A 15,183-nucleotide genomic window follows, 5' to 3' on the forward strand; every position below is an offset into this window, starting at 1 on the left:
GGCGAAAAACTCATCCTCTTAACATATTGATTGTCAATGATTTCTATTCTACCCTTTAGACTTTTCAATATGCGTGAAAGCTTTTATCTTTTTTTTCTTTTTTTCTATGTTTGCTCTTGATGAAGGATGACATCAGCAACATATTAGAAAAACGTAAGCAATAACAACACCATGGAAGGTTAAATTTATACGCTTTAAAAAACGTTTATGGAAACTTTTCCATTTTGCTTTTTTTTGCCTCCATTTTTTTTTTTTTTTAAACAAAATAGAAACAAGAAAAATTAACACATCATCGAGATGGAACACTTTCTACGTGCGTTCTGTAGCAGTATTTTCAATGAAAATCTTTTATTATCATCTCAGCTTAGCTAAGATGTTGTCTCAAAAAGTATCAGCTTTATGTGTGCTTAACACCCTAGTAGAAGAACAAAAATGTGTTGATAAGTTGTTGTTAGTGTCATGCATAAATTTTTATTTTTAATAGAATTTTAAAGATTATATAAATTTATCAAATTTCTATTCTTCTAATCCTTCTTTTCGTGACTCCATCCTTGTCATTCTCTTCATCTATATCCATCTCTATGTACATTTATTACTTTATCTCTCCTTGTGTATATTGCACGGGTATCTATAACTGTAACTATCAAATCTTTATTGAAAATTCAGAGCAAAAACTTTTTTCCATTAAATTGAAATATCTTACAGTGTTTAGCTTAGTTTATATGGACACAACATCATCATCTCTTCAAAGCTTATAGAACGCAGTAATGCATAAGTATGTGTATGTGTGGATAAATAAAAATTACGATTTATTTTTGCAAAATTGAAATTCTCTTATGTAGTTAATTTTTACATAAAACAATAAAGTCTGGCATGTGCATGCATTATTTATGTTTAAGGTTTAAAAAATAAAGAGAAAAATGCATTTTCCTTAGGATTTATTGATTGGCGTATATGGGCAGAGCAACGGCAGACATAGTCAAGCCAATTAAACTATTTTAAATTGAAATTTTGGAAAACAATGTAAGAAACTTATAATCGCCTTACAACGAATCTTGGGTGTTCTAAGTCCCAAGCGAGATTAACACAAAGAGTGATTAGCTACTTTTAATAGATTCTATTTGCATTGTTCTAATGTGTTTTCTGTTTTTAAGTTCACTTTAAATCATCCCCAAGTCATACCTTAGTGAAGAAAATTTGCAAAAATTGCTTGTAATAAAAGAGACAGTATGACTCTTAAAACAGGTAAGAACACGAGCACACGAAATCGAGCAAGATTGACGATTAGACACCCTATACGACCTTCTTTAATATCGACATTCATTCATTTTCGTGATAATACATTAAAAATAAAACGTTATACAAAAACACCTCGACAGCCATCAGACGAACAAAGGGACGGACGGACGGATGGACGAACAGACTCATCATTTTCTGAATTACTCGCTAGATTAAAAGATGGATCTCTCTTGAACCCCTTTGGTCGTTGCGTAGGTCCGCATCCCGTAGCACAAGTGGTGCGCTGTACAAAGACAAGTTTAAGTGAACACAAGAGATTTAATGTTCTAGCAGGTCAACGAATTTAGATTCACCATCGTAACCTTTACCCTTAAAAGACATAACCTTTCATTCAATAATTTGATAGGATACAATATATAGGTCATACAATTTCTAGATAGCGAAATCTTCAAATATATTATGACAAAATTTCATGGCATTCCGACTATTAGTCGAGAAGTAACAGTTACTTAAGTGAATAACGAGATTTTTCTAAAGCATTGTACGAATTTATTAAGCGCCCTGTTATGTCCTTATAGAAAATAAGATTCCAAGATTTTTTTGGTTTCTATTTAGTTTTGCGGCGATGTGATGAGACGAAGTATGCTGCTATGCCTAAGCAGTTCAGGGAATTTGATTGACTTTTCGGACGAAGTGCTTGCGCGAAAGTGAGAAAACTATTTTCATGCTTTCTATCTTGATGAAGCTTCTTCTCCCCCTAAATATGATTAATTTTCGCCCAAACCTGCGAAACGTTACCATGGTGATGAGAGCGACATTGCAAAATATAGCAAATTGTTCACGACTGAATTAATGTACAGCAAAACGCTTTCCTTTCGTAATTAATTGCGGATTGTTACGTTTCACTCGCACTATCGTACGGCTTGATAGTATTAGTCTTACCAAAGTTACATCACTCTGTAGTTGTCTATGAGAAAACGAATGCCGCGTTTTTTTTTTTTTTTTTTTGAACAGATTTTGATGCTTCGTAATATTTTTATCCAAAATTAATTTAAAAGATTTACAAGAGTCAATTAAAAGCTTTCACATTGATGCCAAAACCAGTTCGAAATTTTCCTTTATTAAGACGCCGATCTACGCATCTGCATATATTTGTCGGAATAACAAAATTAATACGCGGTCGTTCGATTTTTTCTTTGTTTTTACTTTATTTGTTTATTATCCGGCAGTTATGATGAACAAATACGTAAAGTATTCAAAAAAAAAAGAAAGAGAAATTTCCGAAACTTTTTGAGAGAGTAAATGAAAATTGAAAAAGAAATAAAACAAAAATCGTATTAAGTCAACAATAAACAACTGGGGGAAAAAAGAATGAACTAAGGAAACGACAAATCCAGCAGGACCATGGTTTAGAGCTTTTAAGCACAGAACCAATTTTATTTTAAATCTTCACCTTTCCCTCCCCTCTCGCTCACTCTGTTCTTTCTCATAGGAAATGGTTTTTAAAAAACGCGAAAAACCATATCAGTGGCCAAGAGACATTTTACAGCCAGTATTCACAGCACCGGGTACAGCTGACATATATATATATTTATATGAGTGTGCGTGCATTCATATGCAATAATATTTATACACATATGCAGGTTTAATATAAATGTGTGGATATTGCCGTTTATTAAGCCGCATTACAAGGATATTCGCAGAGAGTTTAAAAATGTTTTCCTTTTTGCTCAGAACAGCCATCTGTTCGGTTAAACCAGTACGGAAACGTGTGCTTGTGTTTTTTGTATATAAAAGAGCTATTTACAATTAAAATCCCAGAGCAAAGTTATATTCTTCTTGAAACCTTTAATGGACTTTCCTCAACATGACTTACTTTTTTCGCGTTTTTTTTTTCTTTCGACAAAAATTGTTATGATGCTGTGGGATTTAAATATTCAAAAAAAAAAAAAAATAGGAGAAAAGAAAAAGAAAAAGGAAAAATAGTGAATAACTGATATTAAGTGAAGAGGAAAAAACTATTGCCTACACTTCAGGCAATATTAAGCAATTAAAAATGCAGAGCCTACTTTAAGGAGAGCCGCTGTATAATCAAATCATGTGCTGAACACTGAAATCACTCATAAGCGGGGTCGTAAAAAATGAATGAAAACGTAAATAAATAAGTAAGAGAAAAAGAAGAACAAGAAAAATAAATATGAAACTTTCAAGCGTTAAACAACACTTGACATTATTGTTGTACTCTGCTCTTCGTACAACTGCTGTTACAGCTTGATTTGATGCCATCAGCTTTTATACTGCCGTTGCATATTTGTTTCTATCCCTCGTATATGTGTAGATTAAATTTTTATAGTAGTTTTTATGGTGCATTTTCTCCCTTCGGGGCATAAACATTATATTCAGACAAACAGCCACAGACATAAACACAGACACTAACACACTCAATTCACGCCAGTTGGATATTCATTTTCGTAGTCTCGGTTCTATTACACTAGGAAAATGTTGATAAATTAAACAGATTTATTACTTGTGTTTTTATTTATTTTTTTTTTCTTTTATTGACCCCTCCACTCCCATCGCTCTCGATTACTTTCTTTCTTTCTCTTTCTATTTCCCCTTCTTTCCTACACTTTTGCACTTAGTTTTCTGATTTTTAGTAGTTTAATGGATGCAAGTATTTCAAGTGCTTTTTTTTCAACACACACACACACATTTTCGTATTTAATTTCTCCAGTCTAGATTTCATATACAAATGTAACTTGTAAATAAGGATTATAGCTCCCATGTCTATAACTGTATCTCTCGCTCACTCTCTCTCTCTCTGTATGTATATGTAGCGTCACTTTGTTTATGTACAAAAATTTCATTTGATGTGATAGGCAAAATCATCTCTAAATGAAGCAGTTGTATACAAAGTGCCCACAATAGCGTACCAGCTGCATACTCGTTGCTCGAGTTATGCTCGAATTAATAACTTCCGCATTTACCTTGAACTACCATCACTCTTTTTGCATTCACTTCGGATTACCTTTATCATTTTAATGGTATTATTTCATTAAAGGATTCACCAAAGTATGTAAGGCTTTGGTGTAATTATGTTGAGAGGTTCCAAAAAGTGTGCAGTGCTTTGACAGAAAATCCTTCTAAAATTTCATAGAGTATACAATGTATAATCGCAAAAATGGATATCCAAAAGTACACAATGTTTCTTGAAATGAATCTCCTGAACACTTATCTTTTTTATTTTCGTGCGTCTGTTTTCCCCATAAAGTCTTCTTACGCTTTTTAAAAAATTTGATACGGTAAGATCATTGGTTTAAGTGTTTCACTTTGTTACAGAAGGATTATTATCCATCTTCGAGTTCTAATTATGTCTAATAAATCACCCTCTATGCAGAAATGGAAGCAAGCTACCTGTAAATAGCTTTTGTGATAACTGTTTAGGTTCTTATAGGCGTTTTTCGCCATGTGACTGACCCTAACTCATTTCCAGAATATTTACATAATTAATTTTGGATTGGAATCAAATAAAGGCTATTCATCGACCTACTTATCAGTCTCTAATAAATCTGCAATTTTTTGCAATAGATTTGATTTTCCACATGCACCATCCAATAACAGCCAACAGAAGCGTAGAATGTGATCTCGATATTATTGTTCGCTTGTAATAAGATTGACGCCCACCAAAAGTGAGAGGAAAGTTTAAAATTTTCGTTATTTTTATTTTCAATTTCGGGCTACAAATCGAATTGGAATGAGGGCGTGTTATGCTACAAATAGGCAAAAAATTTACATCTTTTAGTAAAACAAATTAGTTAATGAATTGGATCGAGTTTTTGCTGGACTGGACACATCAAAACTTTCACATATTGCTTAGAATATTTAACATGCATCTATTAATTTTTAATATCGAATAGAAAGAAAGTTGGCAATCGCTGTCCTAGGCATTCGTTTCTCAGACAACATTCAAGTTCTGGCATTTCTTTTCCACTCATTTCCGTTCGTTGTTTTGATACACGTTGTATACTTTGTTGATTTTTTAAACAAGTAAAGAAGTGTGTCCACTTATTCAATTTCTTTGTAACAGACGAAACTTTACAGGCCTTGGAGTGTAGAAAATATTTCAACTACCATAAAATTCCAATTATGTTTGCTCCAGAAATTGATATAAAAATTTTAAATTTTTGGCATTTATTTTCGGTTTATTGTTTACAACGTAAGCGATAGTTTTTTTTTTTTTTTTAAACTTGCCTCTGTAATGTGATATAAAGTGAGCGCTGAGCGGTCTAAAAAGATCTATTGTACTCACCCGTGCCCCTAGATCTCCAGCTTAAGGTTCCTTAAGAATCCCGCCACTTTCTTTTCTGCGGAGCGCCAAACGGTGAGCGGCATTGTAAAATCCTCGTCAAAAACCTGGCATCCGGTCTAGCAGATGGCCGCGCATTCGCAGCGAATATGATGGAATGCTTCCTTCCTTCGCCCCATCGCAGAATCTGCACGAATCGGTATCTGAGACACCAGCATCTTCCAGGTTGGACCTGACGGAGTTATGACCCGGGTATAAACTTGCTTTTAAATGCTATCCAAAGCCATGATACGCAACGTCACCAATGCCTTCATTTTCTTTTTTTTTTTTTAAAAAAAAACTTTGCCAATAGCTATTGTATATATTTGGGTATTAATTAAAACTCGTTTCTCAATTTTTACTGTTCATCTCGTAAATTCATTATATAAATATTTACAAATCAAGGCATTTGAATTTTACGGAAACTATTCACAAAAACGTTGTGTTTTGTGTATTAAATCCAAATCGATTAATTGTTTTTGTATGACGTAGTTAAAAAACCGACGCGGAAGTCAAAATCTGAACCAGCATGTAGTTACATAACAATTGCGTAAATTGCTACATTTCTATCCATCTGATATAGGCCTTAGAAACTTTTTCTTTGTAGAACTTATGTTTGAAGGTTTTCATTTGCATTGTATTTATAATTCAGTCGACATCAGAGGTTCTTCCAGAAATAACGATGTCGTACATACCTCCATCAAGCGTCTAAAAGTCTTTGATGAATGTCTTCGGTTTGCTTGCAGTGATGGGTATCCAAAGTTCGCAATAAAACGACTAAAGCTATCCTTCGTGTTTTTCTTTTTTTATCCATTTTCATTTTTATTCGCATTTTATAAACGTTTTTTATGTTCTATTATTACTTCTGGTTGTTTAGTTTAACTGGTTTATAGCCATCTGAAATTTGATGACGATCTGTGTGTGTGTGTGTGTGAGTGTGTTTGTTATATTATCTACAGTTTTTTTTTTCTTCTTCTTCTTCTTAATTCTACATGTATATGTGTGGACTTACGCTATCCAATTATCTACCAGCTGCCACCCTAGGCAACATGGTTGAGTTTTTATTAGATTTGCTATTAATCTTTTGATGTCACATTATCGTCATTCATAATAATTCTGGTGGAAATTATTGTCATTAGTTATTTTATTATAACAAAAAATGTAATTCATTTGTCTGAAAGGAGGAACTTCTGTTAGGGTTGAACGATTATGAAAAGCTTATGTTATCGTCATTCAATGGAGAATTACTTGCGCATTAAATAGCAACGTAACTACTAAATTCAACTTAATTAACGGGCATAAGGCGTCAAGCGCTTCTCTATGAGGCAAAATGACTTTATTTATAAGAAAGCGTAAGACACAATATCTAATCTTAGAATGCTATAAATTGAAAAAGTAAGTAGTTGTAAAGTCGTCCATTTTACATAAATAGGACGTATCTTAAAAAGACATTGCAAGCTCAAGATATTCAAAAATTGCCTTAACATCTTAGCATGAAAGGAGCTTCACTTAAACGAAAGTTAAATCTGTTCTTGCCCGTAAGAGTTACACTACGCGGGGAAAGCAGCCATATCTGTATACCAGATGCCAATGATGAAGCAATTAATGTTTTGATTTCGAAAATTAGATCCTAAGAATTTAAGTAAATTATTTTCTGCTCTATCTCAATAAGACAAAGAAATTTAGCGATTGAATTGCATTCTCAGTTTAATATATCTAACCTTCCGAGATGAGGATTTAAAAACTATATTCATCTTTGCAAACCGTCGGCCATCAATAAATAAATACTAACAAGTGAAAACGCTTTAATGGGCGACGGTGCGCCATTCAATATCCTACACCATTGCGCTTAACGCAGTTATTCATTTTTTCGCTTCTTAAGTTAAGGTATTACATGGGATTTTCAAAGCGGTCGTCCTTACGCACAAACATGTCGATGCATTCAATTTCACGAGTGCAGGGAAAGGAGATGGTTAGGCGGACAGACAAGCTTTGGGCGGTTCAGAAAGGGATTCTGAATCAATCGGTATAAGAAAAAGTGGGTTGTCCTCAACTGCTTCAGTTTGTTACACACAGTCGCACAAAGCTTAATATACCGCTGGTACCGTTTCAGAACACATGCTTTTTCCGAGTCGGCTTAGTCCCATTCTACACCCCATGCTCATGCGTTAAACTCCCGATAAAGCTTTAAAACAGCACTTTCCTCCAACTCGTACCTATCAAGGGTAAAAATGGAGCGAATTTGGGCTAAGTAACTTGTAAGCCGTAAGAAATCTCAAGAGAGCCTAAAAATTTAAAGTTTTATTCTATTGTCAGTAGTTTTAACCACAATCACGTAAAAGTGATTTTAATCAGACCTGCTTATTGTGAAAAGATGATGAATTTTTCTTTTACGTTCATTTGTCAATTTCAAAATTCTTAAAATTTCTTAAAATCTATGTTAAAAAATAATTTTTCGTCTGATGCTCTAACCAGTTTTTTGGTGGGTATGTGCCTTTCCCCGATTAAGCACGCACCTTCGCTGCGACCAAAGTAAACTCTGTGTTGAACACAGGCAAATATATAGACAGACGGACGGACATTTGTTTTCGCAAGTACTATAACGGTATAAAAAGTCGTAGCCGGCATTAGGTCAAAGATATGCATACACACCATCGACAATGATGAGACAAACAATATGTTGTAGTAATCTTCAGAAGTGGTCGCAAAGCATCGAAAATGCATTGAAGTTTTCTGCTTTCATACACACAAATCGAATATATTTTTAAATCTCCTCTAAGAACTTAAGCTAGAAATGTATGAACTAAATTTTAATTTTCTGTAAAAACTTAACTTTTTGCAGACATGCTAACAAAAAACGGACATATAGACAGACAAGCTTAACAGTAGTATACTGTAACTATAATATGCACACTAGTGAATTCTACAAAGCGAAATAGTTGTTGATTACACACGTAAAAGCTAAAGAAAACCGCTCTTGTTTCTGTTTGTTTTGAACGGAAAATACTTTGGTAGAGTTGAAGCTTAGAGAAGAATACAAGTCTCTTTAAACAATTTAAATAATGATGGACTCACCGAAAGTGTCCTTATTTTGGTTTTCAGTTTTTTCATTCCTGTTTATGGTTATTTTCTCTTTTGTCGCTTTAATGTAGACACGAATCTAGAGCGACATAAAGCTATTGTGTAGAATTTTGTCAAAAGTCACATTAACGCCTTTTTAATGAAAACTTTGAATGAAAGCAAAAAAATGAAAAAAAAAAGGTGCAATAAAACATACGAAAAAGAAAAACTCCCTGATGAGGAAGTTTGTCTCTTTGTTATAAAACAAAAAACAAAAAAAAGTTGTAGAAACGAAACCAAGTAAAACTTCAACATGAGTTGGTAGGTAATATCATGTCGCATGTATTCGGTTCTGTTAGTTAGTCTTTTTTTTTTTTTTTGCTTTCGGTTTTGCCTTTCATACACACACACACACACACACACACACACACATACACATACAGACACATACATACACAGAATTTTAAATGTGTAATATTGTCTGGCTGGTAGTTTTAATAAATTTGTGGTTTTTCGCGTTTTTCCCTATTTCCTCATTTCTTAGTTTTCACAGATTTTAAGCATAAATTCAACACTTGAAGAAAAACCAAAAAGGCGACGAGGAACGTTAGCAAAGCAAAAAGGGGGTCTAAGTAAATTTTACGACTTCAGCATTTGATAGCGTTGTTGATGTGTAAGCTTTACCATTTTACTTCGCCATTATCTTTGTCCTCGTCTCTTCATTGCATCTCCGGCAACGAGATTTACGAAAATATCAGGTTTTTCTGTCGTTTTGTAACCTCTTAAAATGAATAAAAACTAATCTCTTTTTAACCAAGATTATCTATCTGTTTGACTTATAATTAACCGCGATTTCGCATAGAGAATACCATGCATAAATCATGGTTCGGTTCAGGACCGAATTTCAAATGAAACATCGAAATGAAATGCATTTCGCTCAAATAAAAAAATTATAAAAAAAAATAGAAAAATTAACCCTTTTGCACTTCCGGTACCTTTCCGGCAACCTTTAATAACCTGAAAGTGATTTTTCAAGTTCAACTTAAACAGTGCGGGAAGGATGTCGAATTGAAACATCGTTTCATGCATACACACATACATATTCGCATGCATTGTTTCACTTCATAAGTAGTTGTGATTGTGTTGCTTTACAAAATCATTCGAATATTTTGATTATATTCTGTCTTCGCTGAGAGGTGCACAAAAGTCGATCTAAGTTAAATCTCAAATTCGTTCTGTTTTCGTTTACTTTCCGTAACGTTAGTTAAAAGTTTTTAATCAAGACAGGACAATAGCGGGAAGTTATGTGTGCTCTTTCTTCTAAATCACACACACACACACACACACACACACACATATATATATATATATACACATGCAAAGACGTAAAACGTGACAGTCATGTTTTATTGTTAAGTCTAAACCGCTGCTATGGTTTTCAATTTTTTTTTTCTCTTCCTCTTTTCTTCATCTTCTCTCGATTCTCGTAATTTTCTGTCTATCTGGCTATTGTTGGAGTTTATTAGTGATGATTTGCTAACAAAAAAAAAAAAATGTATTTCTAATTTTATGTTTTCATCGTTCATTTTGCATAGAATTTTCATTTAACTTTCTTTTTAAAGATTGTAACGAATTTAACAAAATGTTATAAATAAATCTTATAAATAAGTTTTAACGATTTTTGGCTAAAACTCGATTCCAAAAATAAAATAATTTTTTTTTATCGCCTTAATCGATGCTTGGGAACCTCTCTAGAAAATGTGGAAAATATTCATCACATCGAAGAAATGTTTACTTTGACATATCGAACTCTGCATTTAGCAAAGACTGCCCGTTTGCAAGGTGGTCCTACAGGATGGTCAAATGCCTAATTTATAGTTTCTTGTACATACTAACAGACTTCTTCAGAATATGCTTGTGTTTGTTTAGAAGGATTTGCAAACAAGAAAGATGTTAGCAAAGACTCATTGAGACGAGCATTTAATGGAAAAATGATTAAGCCACTTCGAAATCTATTCGTATTCGTGCCAAGGAATTAAAAGCGTTTATTATTATTATTAAATTAGCCAGAGAATAAATTCTAAGATTAAAGTCTTAAAGCACTAGCATCTAAGGCTATCGGCTTTATTAAAAACTCTACCACATTTGAGATTCGAACTCACTACCATTGAATTGTTAGTCGAGACTCTGTGTTTAATAAAGGTGTAAGATGTACGATTCTCTCTTTCACAGATTCTGGCAAAAAAACCTCCAGCAAAGAGATTCATATTAGCAATATTTTTTAGTAGTCAGCTCCTTCGAAAAATAATCTAGCAAAACGAAACGGTAGGATGGAATGGTGTGGGGAAACAAATAGATCAGTAATTACTAGCCAATTACAGGCTTTTAATAGGGAATCGCGTGGTATAAGTCAGTTAGGAACGATATGAGAGCAAGAAGGGTAAGTTCCTTATGGCAACTTTTAATGCCATTTATTGATCAAGATATTTTCCAAATTTATTGTTGGATATTTGTCTTAATACTTTGTTTCCCTCTAGCACAGAATAATATTAGTTTTCCCAAATATTCATTCGTTGAACCTAGAAATAAAAGAGCTGCACGAACATTTTTGGTCAGCTCGCACATCAGAATTGATCAAGTCATGTAATATGTGCATGTATGTGTACGTATACAAAATACATGAAAAACATATTATTATTCCGAAATCGAAGGTTGAAGACATTTATGAAACCCAGCTTTTAATTTCTACCTTTCATTTCATTCCTCTTTCTCTAGATAGGCATATTTTAAATATGAATCTCTTAGCTCTTAAATATCTTATTCTTCGTGAATTCAAGTGTCTGCCGTGTATGCATTAGGTGTTACTTAAATACGAAAACATTGACAACACGTTCGCTAACATTTGATATTTTATTTATTTCTTTCTTTTAGGTGGTGGTGGCGCATCGGATGTAACCAAAGATCAGTGCAATAAAACGGTCGATATTTTTGAAGACGTTAGTTCACCGGAACTAACGAATCAGAATGTGGGGCGTCCCTTAATTTGCTGGTATCGCTTTCGTACACTGAAAGGAGCGCCACGCGACTTCGTCTTGCGTTTACGCTTCAAAAAGTTTAAAGTCGGAAATTTACTAAACGCCACGCATTGCGACGGTGGCTACTTGCAGGTAAAATTGAAAAAGAAAAATTTATATTCAATAATAATTAGGGAAATTGTATTTGGTCGTGACCGAATCTTTTATACCCTTTAACGTTCTTTTCAAAAAGACTAAAAAAAAGGAAAGGAAGTAAATTTTAATGCTCTGCAACATTGGCTGGGTGCGGTTGCTTTTTCCTATTTTCAGAATAAAAAAAAAAAATTTAGATTGTGTGTTTGCTGTACTTTACAAGTAACAAACCAAACACACGAAAAGCAAAATTGTTCATAGTTACTGTTGCACAAATGTTTTAGCGTTAAAGCTCTGTTTGTAAACTTTTGGTCATTTTCGAATCCTTTTGCAAGTTTATAGGTGATGTCTTCAATTTCAGATAATACACAGTCGCGCAGACGAACAGATGGACGGATGAACAGATGGGTGCCGGTTGGCTAAGAACTTATGTATTTTATGGGATTTGTGAAGCTTGACACTGCATGTCATAAGCATATTGAAAAAAAAGTTCAATTTTGATACACTATAATACTGGGTAGGCACGTTCAATTTTTTCATTTTCGTACAGGTACTACAGCATCGCCCATGGAATATGCGTCCAATGCTTTATAGATCTATCTCCTGTAATTTATGAGTAACGAGCAAAAAACCAATTTTTTATTTCTTTTGAAAAACAATGGCGTTCGCAGTCCGCCTGGTATTGTACAGCCACCCTCATGCATGCAAAAGCTACCAAACTTAATTCGAAATTTAAAGTCGATAGCCTCATTTTTGCAGATAGGAAAATTTTCACCACAGACAGGTAGACAGAAGGACATGCTTGAATGGGTTCAGAATTTCTTGATGATAATAGAAAACACATAATACTTTGAGGGTCTCTAAAGCCTCCGTGTGGATGTTGTAAACGTTGTGAGTGAACAACGACTTACAATGAATGTATTCCCCATGCTTCTGCGATGGGTATAAAAAAGCAAATCAGGATAAAGTACAGCAAGAAATAAAGCAGGCTATAATGTTTACTGCTCTACGCTCTCAACTATAATGTTTGAGTTCATATTTCGTCCTTCCATTCTAAACTATAGTTACATGTGAGGGTTGATAATTCCACCGATGCTTTCATGTTTACAAATTTTCCACAAACAAACAACAAATTTCAATAAAGTATTTAGAAGACTATGACATAAATTTAGCTTTAAATGGACATATGTACTGATCGAGCGGACAACTTGAATGCCTAAAAGAGCAAAAGAAAAACGTTAGTTAAGCGCAATGCGGATCATACATCATAAAGACAACGCATAAGTAATTATTGATGCAATCCTTAGTCATTATTGAAGCGCAGGCCGAAGACGAGTTTCTACCGTGCGGCCCTGACGGGGAGGTATTCAGAGATCTTACCCTCCAGCCGTTAACACCCAAACTGAAGAAGTTCCTGAGGATTCCATGAGCAGCTGGAATGCGAGGAATGTTTACAGGAACTAACGCTGGAGAAGGATGCCTTCTGCCATGAGAAGCGAGGTCGCAAGGTTGCCAGAGATAAACGGAATAGCTTGACCTGGACCTCGAAATATCTCAAAATGAAAAATGGTTTTCTCTTCTAGGTATGAAACTTATCGTAACCTTCGTACGGGCACGCTTTACTTCCATACAATTTACAGTTGTTTTCCATTATACCGAGCTTGTGAAAAATTTGAATAAAATTAGCCATCAACCAAGCTTACGAGTGTTGATGAAATAATTAGAGATGGAAAAGAATGTACTTTCAATTCTTTAATGAAATAATCATACGAAGGCTTCTTTTAGGCTGCTATAATGACAGTCACTGTTGGGAAATTTGTCCTAACTAAAGCTTTTTGTTCGCTTTTGGGGATTTTAATATCTCCGGAGTGCAAAGGAAACGGAAATTATATTATGATTTATGATTTTTCGTGCTTTCCTAACACTGAAGAGGAACAAAAAAAGCAAAAAAATTAAATTAAATTTATGACTTTATAACTAAAAATATAATGACTTGAGCACACACAGAAATATAACATATTTACTCTCCTTTATATATAATGAAATCTTAACAATCATTTATATAACGAGAAATGATAAACGAACTTGAAGCAGAAGAAAATTTTGTAGGACCAACTCTTGTGAATAGCAAAAGTGTATGCACAAATCTCTATATGTGTATGTGTGTCTCCTTATAGCATTTCATACACATTCAAATGCGTCAAATGTATGTACGTGTAAATGAAAGTTTATAGGGAAACCTTGGCAGACATAAATATAAAAGAAGGAAAAAAAAGAACCGGGACAGGAGTGGTAGAATAGGAAAAACTATCTAAAACTCGTAGAGAGTAATGGATAACATATGGGAATAATCATCTCACAGTTGACATTTTTATAATTTCATTTATTTTTCACTTACGTACTGTTTGTTAGACAGCTTATCATAAAATGTTTTATCAAAATTTTTATTGTTTCTATAACACGTTCTCATGTCTATTAAAACGTTTTGCGAATATCAATTGATTAGTTTTATTTATATGCTGCAAATGAAGAATGAAGGATGATGGCATAGCAATTATCTTGATGTACTAAATCCTTGAAACATCTCACAGGATATGCTTTCAAGGAGAATGACTATTTTTCTCATCGCAAACATATTTTCAACCGACTTTCATCTATTCTTTCAAATTTGTCAATACGATACGTGTTATATAATATTGGGTTGGTGGGAAAGCTCTATTGGAACATTGGAATTTGTGGAATGGTGGATGTCGAGTCCCTTTGTAATGGCACAGTGTTTAGATTTAGGCTGCTCTCCTACGTGGGCCGCGAAATGTCGTTATCAACGCCCACGTCAACACTTTTCTTTAACACTGAAATCACCTTAGTGAAAGTGGGCAAATCATGTTTGGTAGGTCCGAACATTTACAACTTCACTTCCCAATCTGTCGTACATGCCGAGTTTCTTTGCAACTACAAAGTGCTTATATCTAAGCTGGCTTCTAACGTGGTCCGCAGAATGTCATTGCTACTGAAATCTCCGAAACAAAATTTGCAAAACTTTCTTTGGCAGTTCCGAAAGTTCACAACTTCACTTCCCAACGTGTCACATAAATTTTTACAAGCAAACAATGCAACATATGCATTGTTTATCTCCCGCTAGCTTTGTTCCCTATGCACTTCACAACCAAACAATAAAGGGCACTGAAAGTAGTCCTCTTAGATCCCAGGTCTCTTATCTTAAAAAATAAGGCATCACATGCCGCACTCTACCCGATTTCCTTGACCTGACAAGTAAAATTACCCGCAACTAGTGAAATGGAGTAGAACTTTTCAGCCAATCCATATATATATAATTATAATAGATAGGATTATCTTATAGTATATATACAT

The 15,183-nt window shown here is 34.0% G+C and overlaps 1 protein-coding gene across 1 annotated transcript in view; it reads left to right on the forward strand.

Moving 5' to 3' along the window:
* The window catches only part of LOC119639840, a 174,539-nt gene that overhangs the window by 107,962 nt on the left and 51,394 nt on the right, over positions 1-15,183 (forward strand). The window contains exon 2 of the mRNA XM_038037506.1: positions 11,576-11,811. Within this exon, the coding sequence (XP_037893434.1) occupies positions 11,576-11,811 (236 nt within the window). The remainder of the gene's footprint in view (positions 1-11,575; positions 11,812-15,183) is intronic.

This window comes from Glossina fuscipes, unplaced genomic scaffold (assembly GCF_014805625.2).
Source record: "Glossina fuscipes isolate IAEA_lab_2018 unplaced genomic scaffold, Yale_Gfus_2 113, whole genome shotgun sequence".
NCBI classification, from domain to species: domain Eukaryota; kingdom Metazoa; phylum Arthropoda; class Insecta; order Diptera; family Glossinidae; genus Glossina; species Glossina fuscipes.